The 12136-nt window shown below is 35.2% G+C and overlaps 1 protein-coding gene across 2 annotated transcripts; it reads left to right on the forward strand.

Annotated features, from left to right (window-relative positions):
• The first annotated feature begins 437 nt into the window (after positions 1–437).
• On the forward strand, positions 438–10889 carry LOC128205878 (uncharacterized). 2 transcript variants are annotated; one of them, XM_052907911.1, is made up of 5 exons: positions 438–1121; positions 6046–6177; positions 7037–7205; positions 7623–7796; positions 8041–10889. In XM_052907911.1, the coding sequence occupies exons 1-5, from the start codon at positions 981–983 to the stop codon at positions 9090–9092; spliced, it is 1668 nt and encodes a 555-aa protein (XP_052763871.1). In that variant the 5' UTR covers positions 438–980; the 3' UTR covers positions 9093–10889. The 2 variants fall into 2 exon arrangements, with proteins under 2 accessions (XP_052763871.1, XP_052763872.1); XM_052907912.1 differs by lacking the exon at positions 6046–6177.
• The last annotated feature ends 1247 nt before the right edge of the window (positions 10890–12136 follow it).

The following is a 12136-nucleotide window of genomic DNA, read 5'->3' on the forward strand; positions in this document are numbered from 1 at the left end:
CATAACACTTGTGAAAAAATACAACACACTATGTGAAAGTATACTCCCAACGGAGTGAAAGTCAATGTAAGCTAGTAATTGTGTGAGTTATATACCTGTTTTTAACACAAAATTATCTCATAAGAAGTACCGAAAATCCGATTCTAGATTTAAATGCAATCTGTACTGTAAGACACTATAATTGGAATTATATTTAATATTATTAGAAGGAAAAATGTGTAGGACAACATGAAGGTCTGTTAGGTGTTATTTCGAGAAATTGCGCTATGATTGGGTTAATTACTGCTTTATAATACTAGTGTAATTTGAAGCCCGGACTTTTTGTAAACAGTTGCTGCGCTGTTAAACATTTCATCCATTATGTCAACTAACAAAGCAAAGCTTTAAAGAAGACCGTGTGTATCAGACGATGCATTTAACGGGGTAACACTCAACTATTTGCACTTCGAGCAAAAACAAGAAGAACTCTTTTTGACAAACTTCTATCAAAATTGTTTCAACACACGTTCCTGTGGCGATTTCAAGACTATGTGATTAACATATTTTGTATTTAGGTAGTACATGCAAAGTGTGTATGCAGCTTTTAATATAGAAGGAAGAAAATGGACAATGAAGTAAATGCATGAATACATGTCGAACTTATTCATGATGGTTTAAGGGTATTCCGTGGAGTATTGTACATTGTATTGTTTGTGTTGGAGGAGTAAAGGCGTGTACTGGTTGGACATTTTCTGAAACATAGTGAATGATTTGCTCACTGTCTGGAAACAAAATCCTTTCAGTGATAGATATTTCAAAGATGTAAAACAGTGAAAAGCACAGATGTTACATTGTGTCTGGCCAATTGAAGGACGTGTAAACGAAGACCTTCTTTAGTTTGAACTCTTAACGATATCGACCAGTTGCCTATAGATAAAAAATCATACAACGATATTCAAAGGTATTTCAAGATACCCGACCCAGCTCATCTCAACTCAACCATGGATGATTATATTGTTGAGAAGAAGGAATACTCACCGAAGGATTTTTTAGAGAAGTTCAGCAAAAAGTTGCCGAGAATTGTCATGATAACACAAGGCTACTGCGGGGAAATACAGGGGGATACGTTTGACAGGGGAATGGTAGGTCAACCATACATATATATCTGCTATCAAGTGAGAACAAACGTCAATTGCACATTTGTGTAAAATAATGTTCAGATGAGGGACTTTTTGTAATATTTTTTTGTGGTTTTGATAGACCCTTTCACGTTCAACTGACACCAGCTCAATGTTAAGGTTATATTGTAGAGGAAATAGGTATCATGCTCTTTCAAAAGGGCAATCAAAGCTTTTTTATCAAATAAAAACAACGTGTTTTTTATATTCATGTATGTCTCACATTTGATTTGAAAATATTTTAAAGAGCTACTTAACAAATGGAAAATAAAGAAGATAAATAATTACCCATAACGAGTTGATCAAAGCTTATTGATCATTTGTTGGCAAGAGATATGGAAATCGATTAACAGTTAAATGTTGTTATTTCAATTTTATATTATTGTTAATTTTTGGTATTTAGATCTACTAACATTCGAAATGTTTTACCAATCATATTTTAAATGTGTTCGTGTATCTGCTTTCATTTTCCCAAAACATAATTTCAAAAGCTTTCTGTTGATATCAAACTCTTGGAGATAAGTTCAGTAAGTAAGAAAAAACGTTTCTGGTGTTCAACGATTTTAACGTAAATTATGAGCATAACAGAAACGGATAACTTTGTTCACTTTTATTTAATACTTTACTGGTCATTTTTTTCGTTGAATAAATGTATGAAGACATTTACATTATCTCCCATCAAGTAATGATGTTTTCACCAGAACGCTTTCTCCTTTACAATACATGCGACACTGTTTATGACCCATGTCATAATTGTCTTCAATCGTTCAATGTCTTGCTCCTTATTTGGTGTAAGCAACATCAACCGGCTTCGATATTTTGCTGTCGATCTTTGGTATTAAAATGGCTTGTCTAACGGTAAGTCAATTCAGCTACCTTGTCCAAGCTCGGATTGCAGGAAGGAACCAGAGTATGTTGTATGTCATTGTTTGTTAGAAATATTTGAAACCCACCGATGTAAACCTTACAACATTATCACTGACTGGTTATTTTGGTAAATCACATGTAACGCAATTTTCAATGGTTCTTGGACTTGTGGTTAATTACACAAACACGACTTCGATCCGTTTGGAAAATGTATCACAACCACGACATTTTGTTGCCTGATTTCAGCAAAGCGATGTGCACTCTCTGTCATGGCTTTGCTACACACTTCCAGGGGTAGTGCGGTGTTTTTTGTGCCAAATACCCCGATGTTGATCATGCAACTCTTGTAAAAAAAATGCTTTTAAGTATTCGGTAAAACATAGCGTAATCACCATAGTATAACAATTCTCCGGTGTAAATATCCCCTTTATAGTTCTCTGTCAGCAACATGGTTTGGCAAACCAATTATTATGTACTCGTTCAGTCTAAAAGCGGATGTTTTCGAACTATTTCAGCATTATCTTTGGCAGAAAAGGGAATGTGCTCGGTTTTCTTCAATATATCATGCGTCCATGTCGGGTACTAGTAAACGTGACGGAAAGTCGCAACTACCATGAAAGCAGATGTACTGTAAACATTTTCAAGGTTAAACGAGGAAAATAAGTTGCCAAACTGTTTTAATTTTGTGATCAAAGTGCATGCGTCCATACAGATCCTTGCGAAATATATTCACATTATACACTAGAGGAAGTGATTCTCTGTGAATCTGACTATACTTTGTTTTACTTTCCGACAGAGTTCTAGAAGCAAAACAATAGGCTGCCCTTGTCAATCTTCTATTATATGCCACAACACTGCACCAATGCCGTACGATGACGAATGGCATGCTAATGTCACCGGCAAGTTCATGTCATAGGAAGCCAATAAGCCACTGTTCACTACAAGATCATTACTTTACTTGAACGACGTTCAACGGACAAAAACGTTTCGATGGACCATTTTTTCACTGTTGCGCCGTTTGCTGTCTTTCTGTTATCTTGTTTCCCCTTTGTCCAAAAATGTGACTTCAGATGCAACGACGACCGACCCTCATTATGGCCAGAAGTAGGCCGTGTTATATTCAGGCATTTCCATTGCCTTTGCGATACGGCAAGCCTTGTCAAATGCCATATTATCTTCTGACAGATCCTAAGAAGTCCCTGAACCTACAATGCATTGCCAATTCCTTAAGCGCCACTTCATGGTCCGAAATAGCCAACGGCTTGGTCATGTAGTGGTCCACGAACGTCATAACTATTCATGTTATACATTTATCATAGGTCTTAATGTATTGCATAGCAAAAAAACTGCTAAAGTAAAGGCTTTCATTGGCTTTGGAACACTAGTTCAAATATGCTACAAATATTACATAATTATACATTAATTTAAACAGCACGACAATTTATTATAATATACCAACAAATTGAATGATACGCATTTAAATGAATACAAATAACCCTTTTAACAGCGTAGTGTTTGGGATAATATTTTGTGTACTGGACGAGTTAACATCTTCTGATTCATCTGAATATAAGTTGAAATAGCTGATATTAAACCAAATTAAGTCAGTCATCTGCTTATTTCGCCAATGTCATGTCGTGTGATCCATGCCCTCACATGAGCATTTATGTAAAGAAATCTAAGGTGTTTTTGTATTAGGAAGTAACCTGAATCACATGGCAACTAAGGTAAAGCCGAAAACAGCGATATTGAACGAGATTGTAACATCGTTATAGCAGTTTAACGTATGACTTAACACAAAGTAATACATTCGTTCTTGAAACATAATGCAGGAAGTAAACAAATCTGATATAGCCGATACTTAAAAAAAAGGTTTACATTTTTGTAACCGTTGGCTTTGCTCATTTTATACGAAGAGTAAATGCATACATATCTATAATAGGCACGAATCAATGATGAATATGCTTTTCGATATCATTTTTAATACATACTGTAGTGGTCTCTGATATGCTCTGCATGTTCTGATAAGCCCTGCCTACCAACTAGTAGTCAGCAAATAACATTCACTGCATTATATACATATATTTCAAGAATCATAGTTAGTTATTTTTAAAACTGTTGTACAGATAATATTCTATTATTCAAATCCCGTTTCACGTCTGTCATATCCCTTTACATACACAAGGGTCTTTTACTTTATGTTCTGATCAGACATAATACAGAACATTACACTACCATAGGTGGTAGCATTGGTAAAGGTGTTTATGCGACAAACTTAAATTAATACTTTTGAATGGTATATGTCTATTATCAGATTAAATATATTTCACAATACCTAGCCGATATTGCCACCAATATGATATTCATACATTAACTTACAGGAAGCCAATATCCGTCTCACACGCGTTACCAAACCAGTAATTCCATATCGGATATATATCGGACCGATTTAATTTATATATCGGATGAATATCGTGAACAATATCGATCCGATATCGCCTAGCCCATCGGATACAAGTCTGACCGATATCTTGTCTGGCCGATATCGAGCTTTCCGTCATTCCTCCGCCATCGTTTCAACATTTTCTTTTCAGACCACTTGTGGCTTCACATTTATGGTATAATTATATCAACTAATTTTAACCTATATTTCGCAACGTTTAATATTTGATGTCATACAATACTTTATTTTATCCCCTTATTAAAATGGAAGTTTTGAACAAATAGACGTATATCAAGGGAATTGAAATTAAGGGAAGTAACAAAAATGATCAAGAAGAAAGGTTTTCACCAACCGAAATGGCAATTTTTCAACGAGAATCGCTGTCGTGTTGTCGCCTTTAACTGCATCATGTTTTTGACTGCACATGTCGAGTGAAATATGGTTATAATACAGAAGAACCGACAATCTTAGCCTAAGCGAGTTGACCAGAGACAACATGAGCTTAAAAGCGCCAATTATTGCAAAATACGCCTGTTATATTTCAAAGAAACAAAATGTTGTGATATGTGGGTGTTCGTTAAGCCAAATTTGGAGAGCGGACTTCGGTGTAAATACTGATTAGTCATAGCCCTCTTTTAACCTGACCGAGATCTTCTGCCCATACCTATTATGACCGATTTAAGCTTGTTTCTATAATTAAAGGGTATTAGCTATCTATTGACTTGAGCGCTTTAGCCTGCAACAAACTTGTCTCAGATAGTATGCCGATTTAAATTCTGACCTAGTTCGATGATGATTTGTTAAAGGACTCTTAAATTATTGGTTGGACATGGCCGCTTTTAGGTAAATGGAAAATAATTCTTGATTGAATCAAGAAATAGGACTTGTTTTACAAACTTGTCTTACATTTTATACCTATACTCATGTTTTCGAAATTTGATGGTGCTTTTACAGAGGTATCTAGAACGCCCGCCATAAATACGCCCCATGTGAAACTGTTATAAGTTCCGTTCTATGAACGAGCACATAAACACTGTTCTAAATGTGTGTTTTTCTTTCTGAGATTATTTGTATCATTTGAAACAATGTCATGATACTGACGTCATATTCCTTAAGTAATTGATGATTAAATATCAACTAAGAGGTAGAAACATGCCAACATTGGCGGTTCACGCATATAATCTTGAATGCTGGAGATTGTTGTAACAGCTGCATGTGCGACTGTGTCAATGTGGTTGCACTGGATCTATGTTGGGTCAGACCTGAAATCAAATTAACTAACTAACTTAGTGAATTTTTAATTAAATAAAAGCACATCCTTACGAGTAGATTGTTTCTTCACACAAGCTCTGTGTGTTTCTGGTTAAACATGGCGGGTTTCGCCTTTCCCCTTCGAAACTCCGTCGACAAAAATCATCCACTAAACATTAAGCTACCAAAAGGCATTTACATGTAGTATTTGTTTAACACATTTCAAAGTAAGATACTATCACAAACTTGCATATGTTTCGGAAGCGGGCACTCACTCAGACGAATGTTTTCCTTATAAATACGACACCATTCATAATTTCTTTTCAGGTGATTCGATTTCAGACCATTTCTAGGCAATCGAGGGTCATTGCTCAATTTAGATTGGGCAAGAATGTAAAGCACGTGAGCATTCCACAGAAATTTGAGCAACCGGTTTGTGTCAAAGGCACTGGCAAAAAGGTATCGTTAGTTAACAATAACTGTATTTATATCAACATGTCATATACAGGGATCTAAAAAAGGGGTAATATTCGAAGATTTAATTGTTTTGTTATGTAATTGCCCATCACTCCATCCAAATCAATCTGTGCGAATAGAGATATGTATCTTATTTGTTAATATAATTAAAGAAAAATACATACTCGTAGCCTATATTGTGTCCTTTTTTAAACTTCCATAAATCTATTCAGATCCATATTTTTGTAAACATGTCTTGAGCATATGCAGTGGGTTAAATTTCTACTGCTTACTGGATTTGGTAAATTGCTGAATAGGGGAATGGTGAATGTGAGGGTTGCTAAATAAATATGTGGAGTGATAAATTGAAAGATGAATGAATTGTTCAAAGAGAGTGGATGAATAGGTGGGTGGGAATATGACTGAATGGATTGATCTAAAATGGAGAGATGGGCTGATGGATATATGGCCGGATGGATCATTGGATTGTTGAAAGAATGGATTGGTAGATGGGTGAGCGGATGTATGGATGGATAAATGGATGGTTGAATGGATGTGTAAATGGATTTATTGATAATTGAATGGATGGCTGGATGGGTCAATCAAAAGATGAGTGTAATAATGGATCGGCAATGAAAAGATTTTAGTGTAATAATTGATGGGTGGATTTATGGCCGGGTCTATAAATGGGTGGGTGAATGGATGGATGGATAAAAGGGTGAATATTATTATGAATCGATTTGTGGAGGAAAGAATTGGATGGCTCCTTGTTGCCATCTTGGTCTTTTCTTTGGACTAAAATAACTGTACACACCCTGAGACGAACATGGGTTTTAATTAACATAAACTTTCTGTTATAAAGGCAAGGACGATCGCTGAAATTCTCCAAGAGCAAACTATACCATGCGTGGTTGAGTTTCCGAAAAAGACCATCATAACAGTTGGAAACCGGAGAATAAATACCAACAACATTCCTGAAATTGACCTCACAGGCACATTTGATGAGATTTACCTACTTGGAAACTATATAGGTTCGGGAAATTTATCACAATTATATCTATTTTTTTACATGATTAAAAATGTTGTAGTCACGGTCATAGAAGTCATAGAAATCATAGAAATAGCTAACAACAATGATTAATAGATAGCAAAGCATACTCATGGACACGTTGAACCTGAAATGGCGCGTACACGGTTAGGGTCGGAATTTATAAGACACACATTTTGTAAGGAGATGATGTAATTGTTTTAAGACAAAGACGCGTATTTAATTAATGAACAGAGTTCAATATGAAGTTATCTGGTCAATGATAGCTATTTAAACAATGCAGTTAATCAGCAGTACTTTACAGATACTTAATGGTATGCAAAACGAATATAATAATTTAATAAATAATGGGAAACAACAGTAAAAGTATAATTTCTTAATTATTTGTCCCACTCAACAGATTCAGACATCCTAGAGACCGAAGTCATCCGTGTGCCACTATATCTCACACAGCTTCGCCTTGCCGTTGTGACGGGACACAAGAATAAATCTAAAGACGAATGGCATGCCTTTAACAAGTACCTTGACAATCGTTGCGGTCCTATTTTCTATGATACTTGTTACGGGAATCCAGGTATTTTATATGACTAGTATTATTGTCAATGCACTTTTCAATTAAACCATAGTTCGCATACATAATATTTTGTTCTTCAAACTTCCAAATTATCAGTCTCTCTAACAAGTTTATCCTCATAATTCCTGTTTAAGACATATATGAAAGGAATCAAAATAGTATTTGAATACGATATCATGAAAGTAAAATAACACAAGGAAAATTATATATTACAGACAAACAAATTTAGAAATTTTGTTTGTAGAAATGGCACACTATAAAGAACAACTCTCAGCGAAAGATGGAGCGGAGCATTCTTACGTTGAACCATGTTCGTACATCAATTTCTGGTCACTTGTCCACAAACCGTACGCAAACGTAAATTCTACAAAAACAGAAGATGAAATTATTTGCGTGGGTGAATCATTTGATGGCATGGATGCTTATGAACCAATGGAGATTATTACAAAGGCAAACACAAGTCATTTCAAAACACGAAATTCACAGCAGATTAACCTGCACAAACCATTTATGCCGCTACCTGCTGAAAAGCCCGATATCGATATTTATGAGAACAGCGAGACTCTATCAGATCAAGTTAAAGAAAACAAACATGGCGATGTAGAGCCGAACAGAGACGGTAGTTGCCACCTTGAGGAGAACATACTATTTGCAAAATCACGACTGAAACCAGTGAAAGCGAAGCCAGAGAGCAGCGCCACAGCACAGGAAACACATAATATGCCTATAGGAGCTGAGCTTAAAGAGAAAACTCCAGCAGCTAGGCTGAAGAATCCACCAGCACATGGAAGTAAACCAAAACTTCCCATCAAGCCTACAGGGTGGCTGAAAAGTTCAGATCCTCCAGAAATCATCGGAAAAACAAGTATAAAATTGGCACATAACGTTCAGCAAGCGAAAATTGTCAGTCAAGATAACACCCCGGTTCCGAGTAGTGTACGTCCTTCAGCAATGGTAGCTCCGGTCACTGTTGACAAAGAAGCAAGCGATCACAAGTTTCTGAAACCGGAAGCTCAGTACATTGTAGCAAGAGTTCCCGAAACTGATACCCAAATCGACCTGCCGGTCGTTGAAAAACCAGAAGATGTATGTAATTTAACAGTGCGTGAAGTAACTGGCTACTTAGAAAGAATGAATCTTAGTAGTTATGCAAAACAATTCTTAGATAATGATGTAGATGGAGTCCTGCTTACGGGGTTGACAAAGAATGACCTGATGACTGACTTTGGAATGAAGGGAGTTGAGGCTCAGAAGATAATCAACTTTTGCAAAGAAGCGCACTTGCCAAAAAAATAAATGACTGTTTAACACCGTGCTGTTTGGATATTTATTTATATATAACCTTTCAAATATACTGTTAATACTGCAAATTCTTGTCCATGTGAAGGTTCAAGTAGATGATATGTACCTTAAATATTAATATTTAGGCCTTATTTGTTTGAGCTGAATTTTGTCTAATGTAATTTATAGTGTTTGCTGATTGATCAAATTAGGGTAAGGTGAAGGGGGAACCAAGCCTTTACACAGCAAGATCAGAACACGAATATAGCCAAATTGACGATATTTTTTTATTTTCACGAGAAAGAAAAAATATCGTCAATTTCTTTTGGATATGGTATACGACCATTGTGGTCTCGAGACTTATAAGGCGATTATGACAATGACTTGTTCTGACCAATGTGCTCACTTGTTTTGCTATCAGGACAGAAAATGATAATGGCTGCTTAGTTAATTATCCAATTACGATCGCTGTACTTAAAATGTTGCGCAAAACTTAAATGCACTTGTTTGTTGTTGTTGTTGTTGTTGTTTGTAAAATTATGTAAAGCTGTTTGCTATAGTCTGGTTTAACATCTTATTTCTGTTTGAAACTCTCGCAGAGCTTAGAATGATATTTGTGTCGTCAGTGTGTAAATTGTATGATAATGTACTGATAGTTTCCTATTCTCGGTTTGTTAAACTTGCTGAATGATATGATATGTATTCATCAATGTGTATTTACTGCCTATACTGTTGTATATAATTGTATATAAGTTCAGCTCTTCAATTTTGGAGGAATAAAATAATCTATCTATCTATGTACATTTTAAACATATTTATATCACTGCATACTATGAACATTTGAGATACTGACACTGCAGATGTTGTTGGTTTATATATTGTAATTAATTACGTATTTATGTTCAATTTAAATATGTTGCTTAACCTGCATAGTTTATAAATATAAGTTTTGCTATAAATTGCATATCTCTATACATTTACTTTCGTAATGAATATGCCGTTCTATGTTGCAGAGTTAATAGTATAAACCATTGATAACAATTATTTCAGGCTAACATATCTGTATATATGAAAGTACATCATGTATCGTTGTTTATATTTCAGTGTTTACATTTAGCTGAATTGTATCTTCTGTATGTAGTTTCTATGGCATCGTTTAATAAGGCTAAGAAAAAAATAATAACATGAATTTTACAAACGGAGGACCTGTCTTTAACGTGTTGGGTGTTTTAACGGATATACAGGCAAGATATAACTGCAATGTGTAAAAATAAGTTGCCATGCACGCGGAAGTATCCAAATAACCTCATCGTCACCATTTCACTGAAAATGACACTTTGTGATGATGTGCCCTATTTGGTTAACCGTGCTTTACCCTTTACTATGATCTTTTACTAGAGTATCAGCATATCACTGTTGTATCAGTTTCAGTGAATTGGCAGCATCAGCAAATAAAAATGATCGTTTGAAGTCATATGAAATTACTTGTATATTAAACACAATACATCTCGTAAGAAACTGTTGATAGGAAATATAATTCATTTCCGCCTGATACCGCATTATACACTGCATTGTTTCCCCTGGAGATTCTATAATATGACATCGCGCTTCGAACAATCAAGGAACGGATAATATTTCCAACGATTCAAGATGAAATCCCTTTGAAACGATATGTGCGACTAAGAACTATCAGTTTACGTATGTTCATATTGCCCGGGTGTTAATATTTTATGTTTTGTTGTGATTATTTGATACTTAGTATGTGCAACTTGTATAATGTTTTATTTCTAAACTAATAAACTGGGAAATAGTTTGGATGTTTGATCAAATACACCCCTACGAAAACAAATAATAACAAGACAGAATCCGTAGGGACACGCCCAGTAGACAATAAATAAAATAAACCCTGTTTAGAGGCACTAGGGAAGGACCCAAACGACAATGAACTAGGGACATAAAAACATCACATACACAAAATACAAACAGACCACACACATTTTGAAATAGCTTTATCAACAAGTGATGAGATTGTGTTGAAACACATGATTTCTTAAGAATATTAAAGACGACTTGATTGTGTCTCTGATAATTAATATATCGTATAGACAGTGGCAATCGAAATCACTTGCTTTAGTTAACTGCTAGATAGTGTTACTCCCCTCCATGTAAACACCAGTTTTCACTGACCGTTCCAGGTTTGTCATCCAAACATTATTGCTATAAATGACGTGTATTGTTTGACTAGTGATGGTTTGCGTCCCCGCTGAGTATCCATGTTAGGCCCTTACGGGACTTTATGATTTTGGACCAAAATTTACATGTCCCGGTTATGCATATGAAGCACTTATTTTATCATCATTTTACACTATGATAACGAAATTGCAGAAAAATGCAATTAAAGAACGAAATATATAATAATATTGGGAAGATATGCCGGTAAAGTCTAGAGAAGAAATGGAATACAAACGCCTAACCACAAGGCCACAAGAAAAGAAGTGAGGGATATTTTGACTTTTAAAATACTTTGATTACATCACAAGATAATTTAAATCAAACAATGGCGCAACATCGAATCGCCAGGAGCCGTAATGAACACTATTGAAAATTGTGGTATTCAAAACTGACATTTGAGCAAATATCAACATTTGCTGAAGGATTGCTGCAAAAAGTACTATCCGACCGGTTATACATTTTATTGCTACGGAAAAAAATAGTTCCAAAATAAAATCGAATCACTTTTTAACGTAAATTTGAAACGCTATTGACAACAATACATTTAACAAATAATAAAATGGAATGTTTTCAATATGTTGATATAAAAAAACACGAAAAGAACATGGACTGCTAGCACAACACAAACTTTTTTATATTAATACGCGATAATTCGCAATTCGAGCATATCCGAAAATGTTGCGTTCATCGGAAAATATTTGCAGATGCCGAAAGGCCGTTTATTAAAGGAATGGAAGTTGAGGTGTGAATATTTTCATTTCATATTTACACAAATCAATCATATCAAAACAATACGCGATACAAGTCCTCACGTTTGTAAAAATCAG

Source organism: Mya arenaria, chromosome 10 (assembly GCF_026914265.1).
Source record: "Mya arenaria isolate MELC-2E11 chromosome 10, ASM2691426v1".
In the NCBI taxonomy this organism is placed as follows: domain Eukaryota; kingdom Metazoa; phylum Mollusca; class Bivalvia; order Myida; family Myidae; genus Mya; species Mya arenaria.

Excerpts from the sequence above, each read along its gene's own strand:
- LOC128205878 (XM_052907911.1), top strand. The coding sequence starts at position 981 with ATGGATGATTATATTGTTGAGAAGAAGGAATACTCACCGAAGGATTTT. Across the intron at positions 1,122-6,045 it reads ATACGTTTGACAGGGGAATG|GTGATTCGATTTCAGACCAT; the intron begins GTAGGTCAACCA and ends ATTTCTTTTCAG. Across the intron at positions 7,206-7,622 it reads CCTACTTGGAAACTATATAG|ATTCAGACATCCTAGAGACC; the intron begins GTTCGGGAAATT and ends CCCACTCAACAG.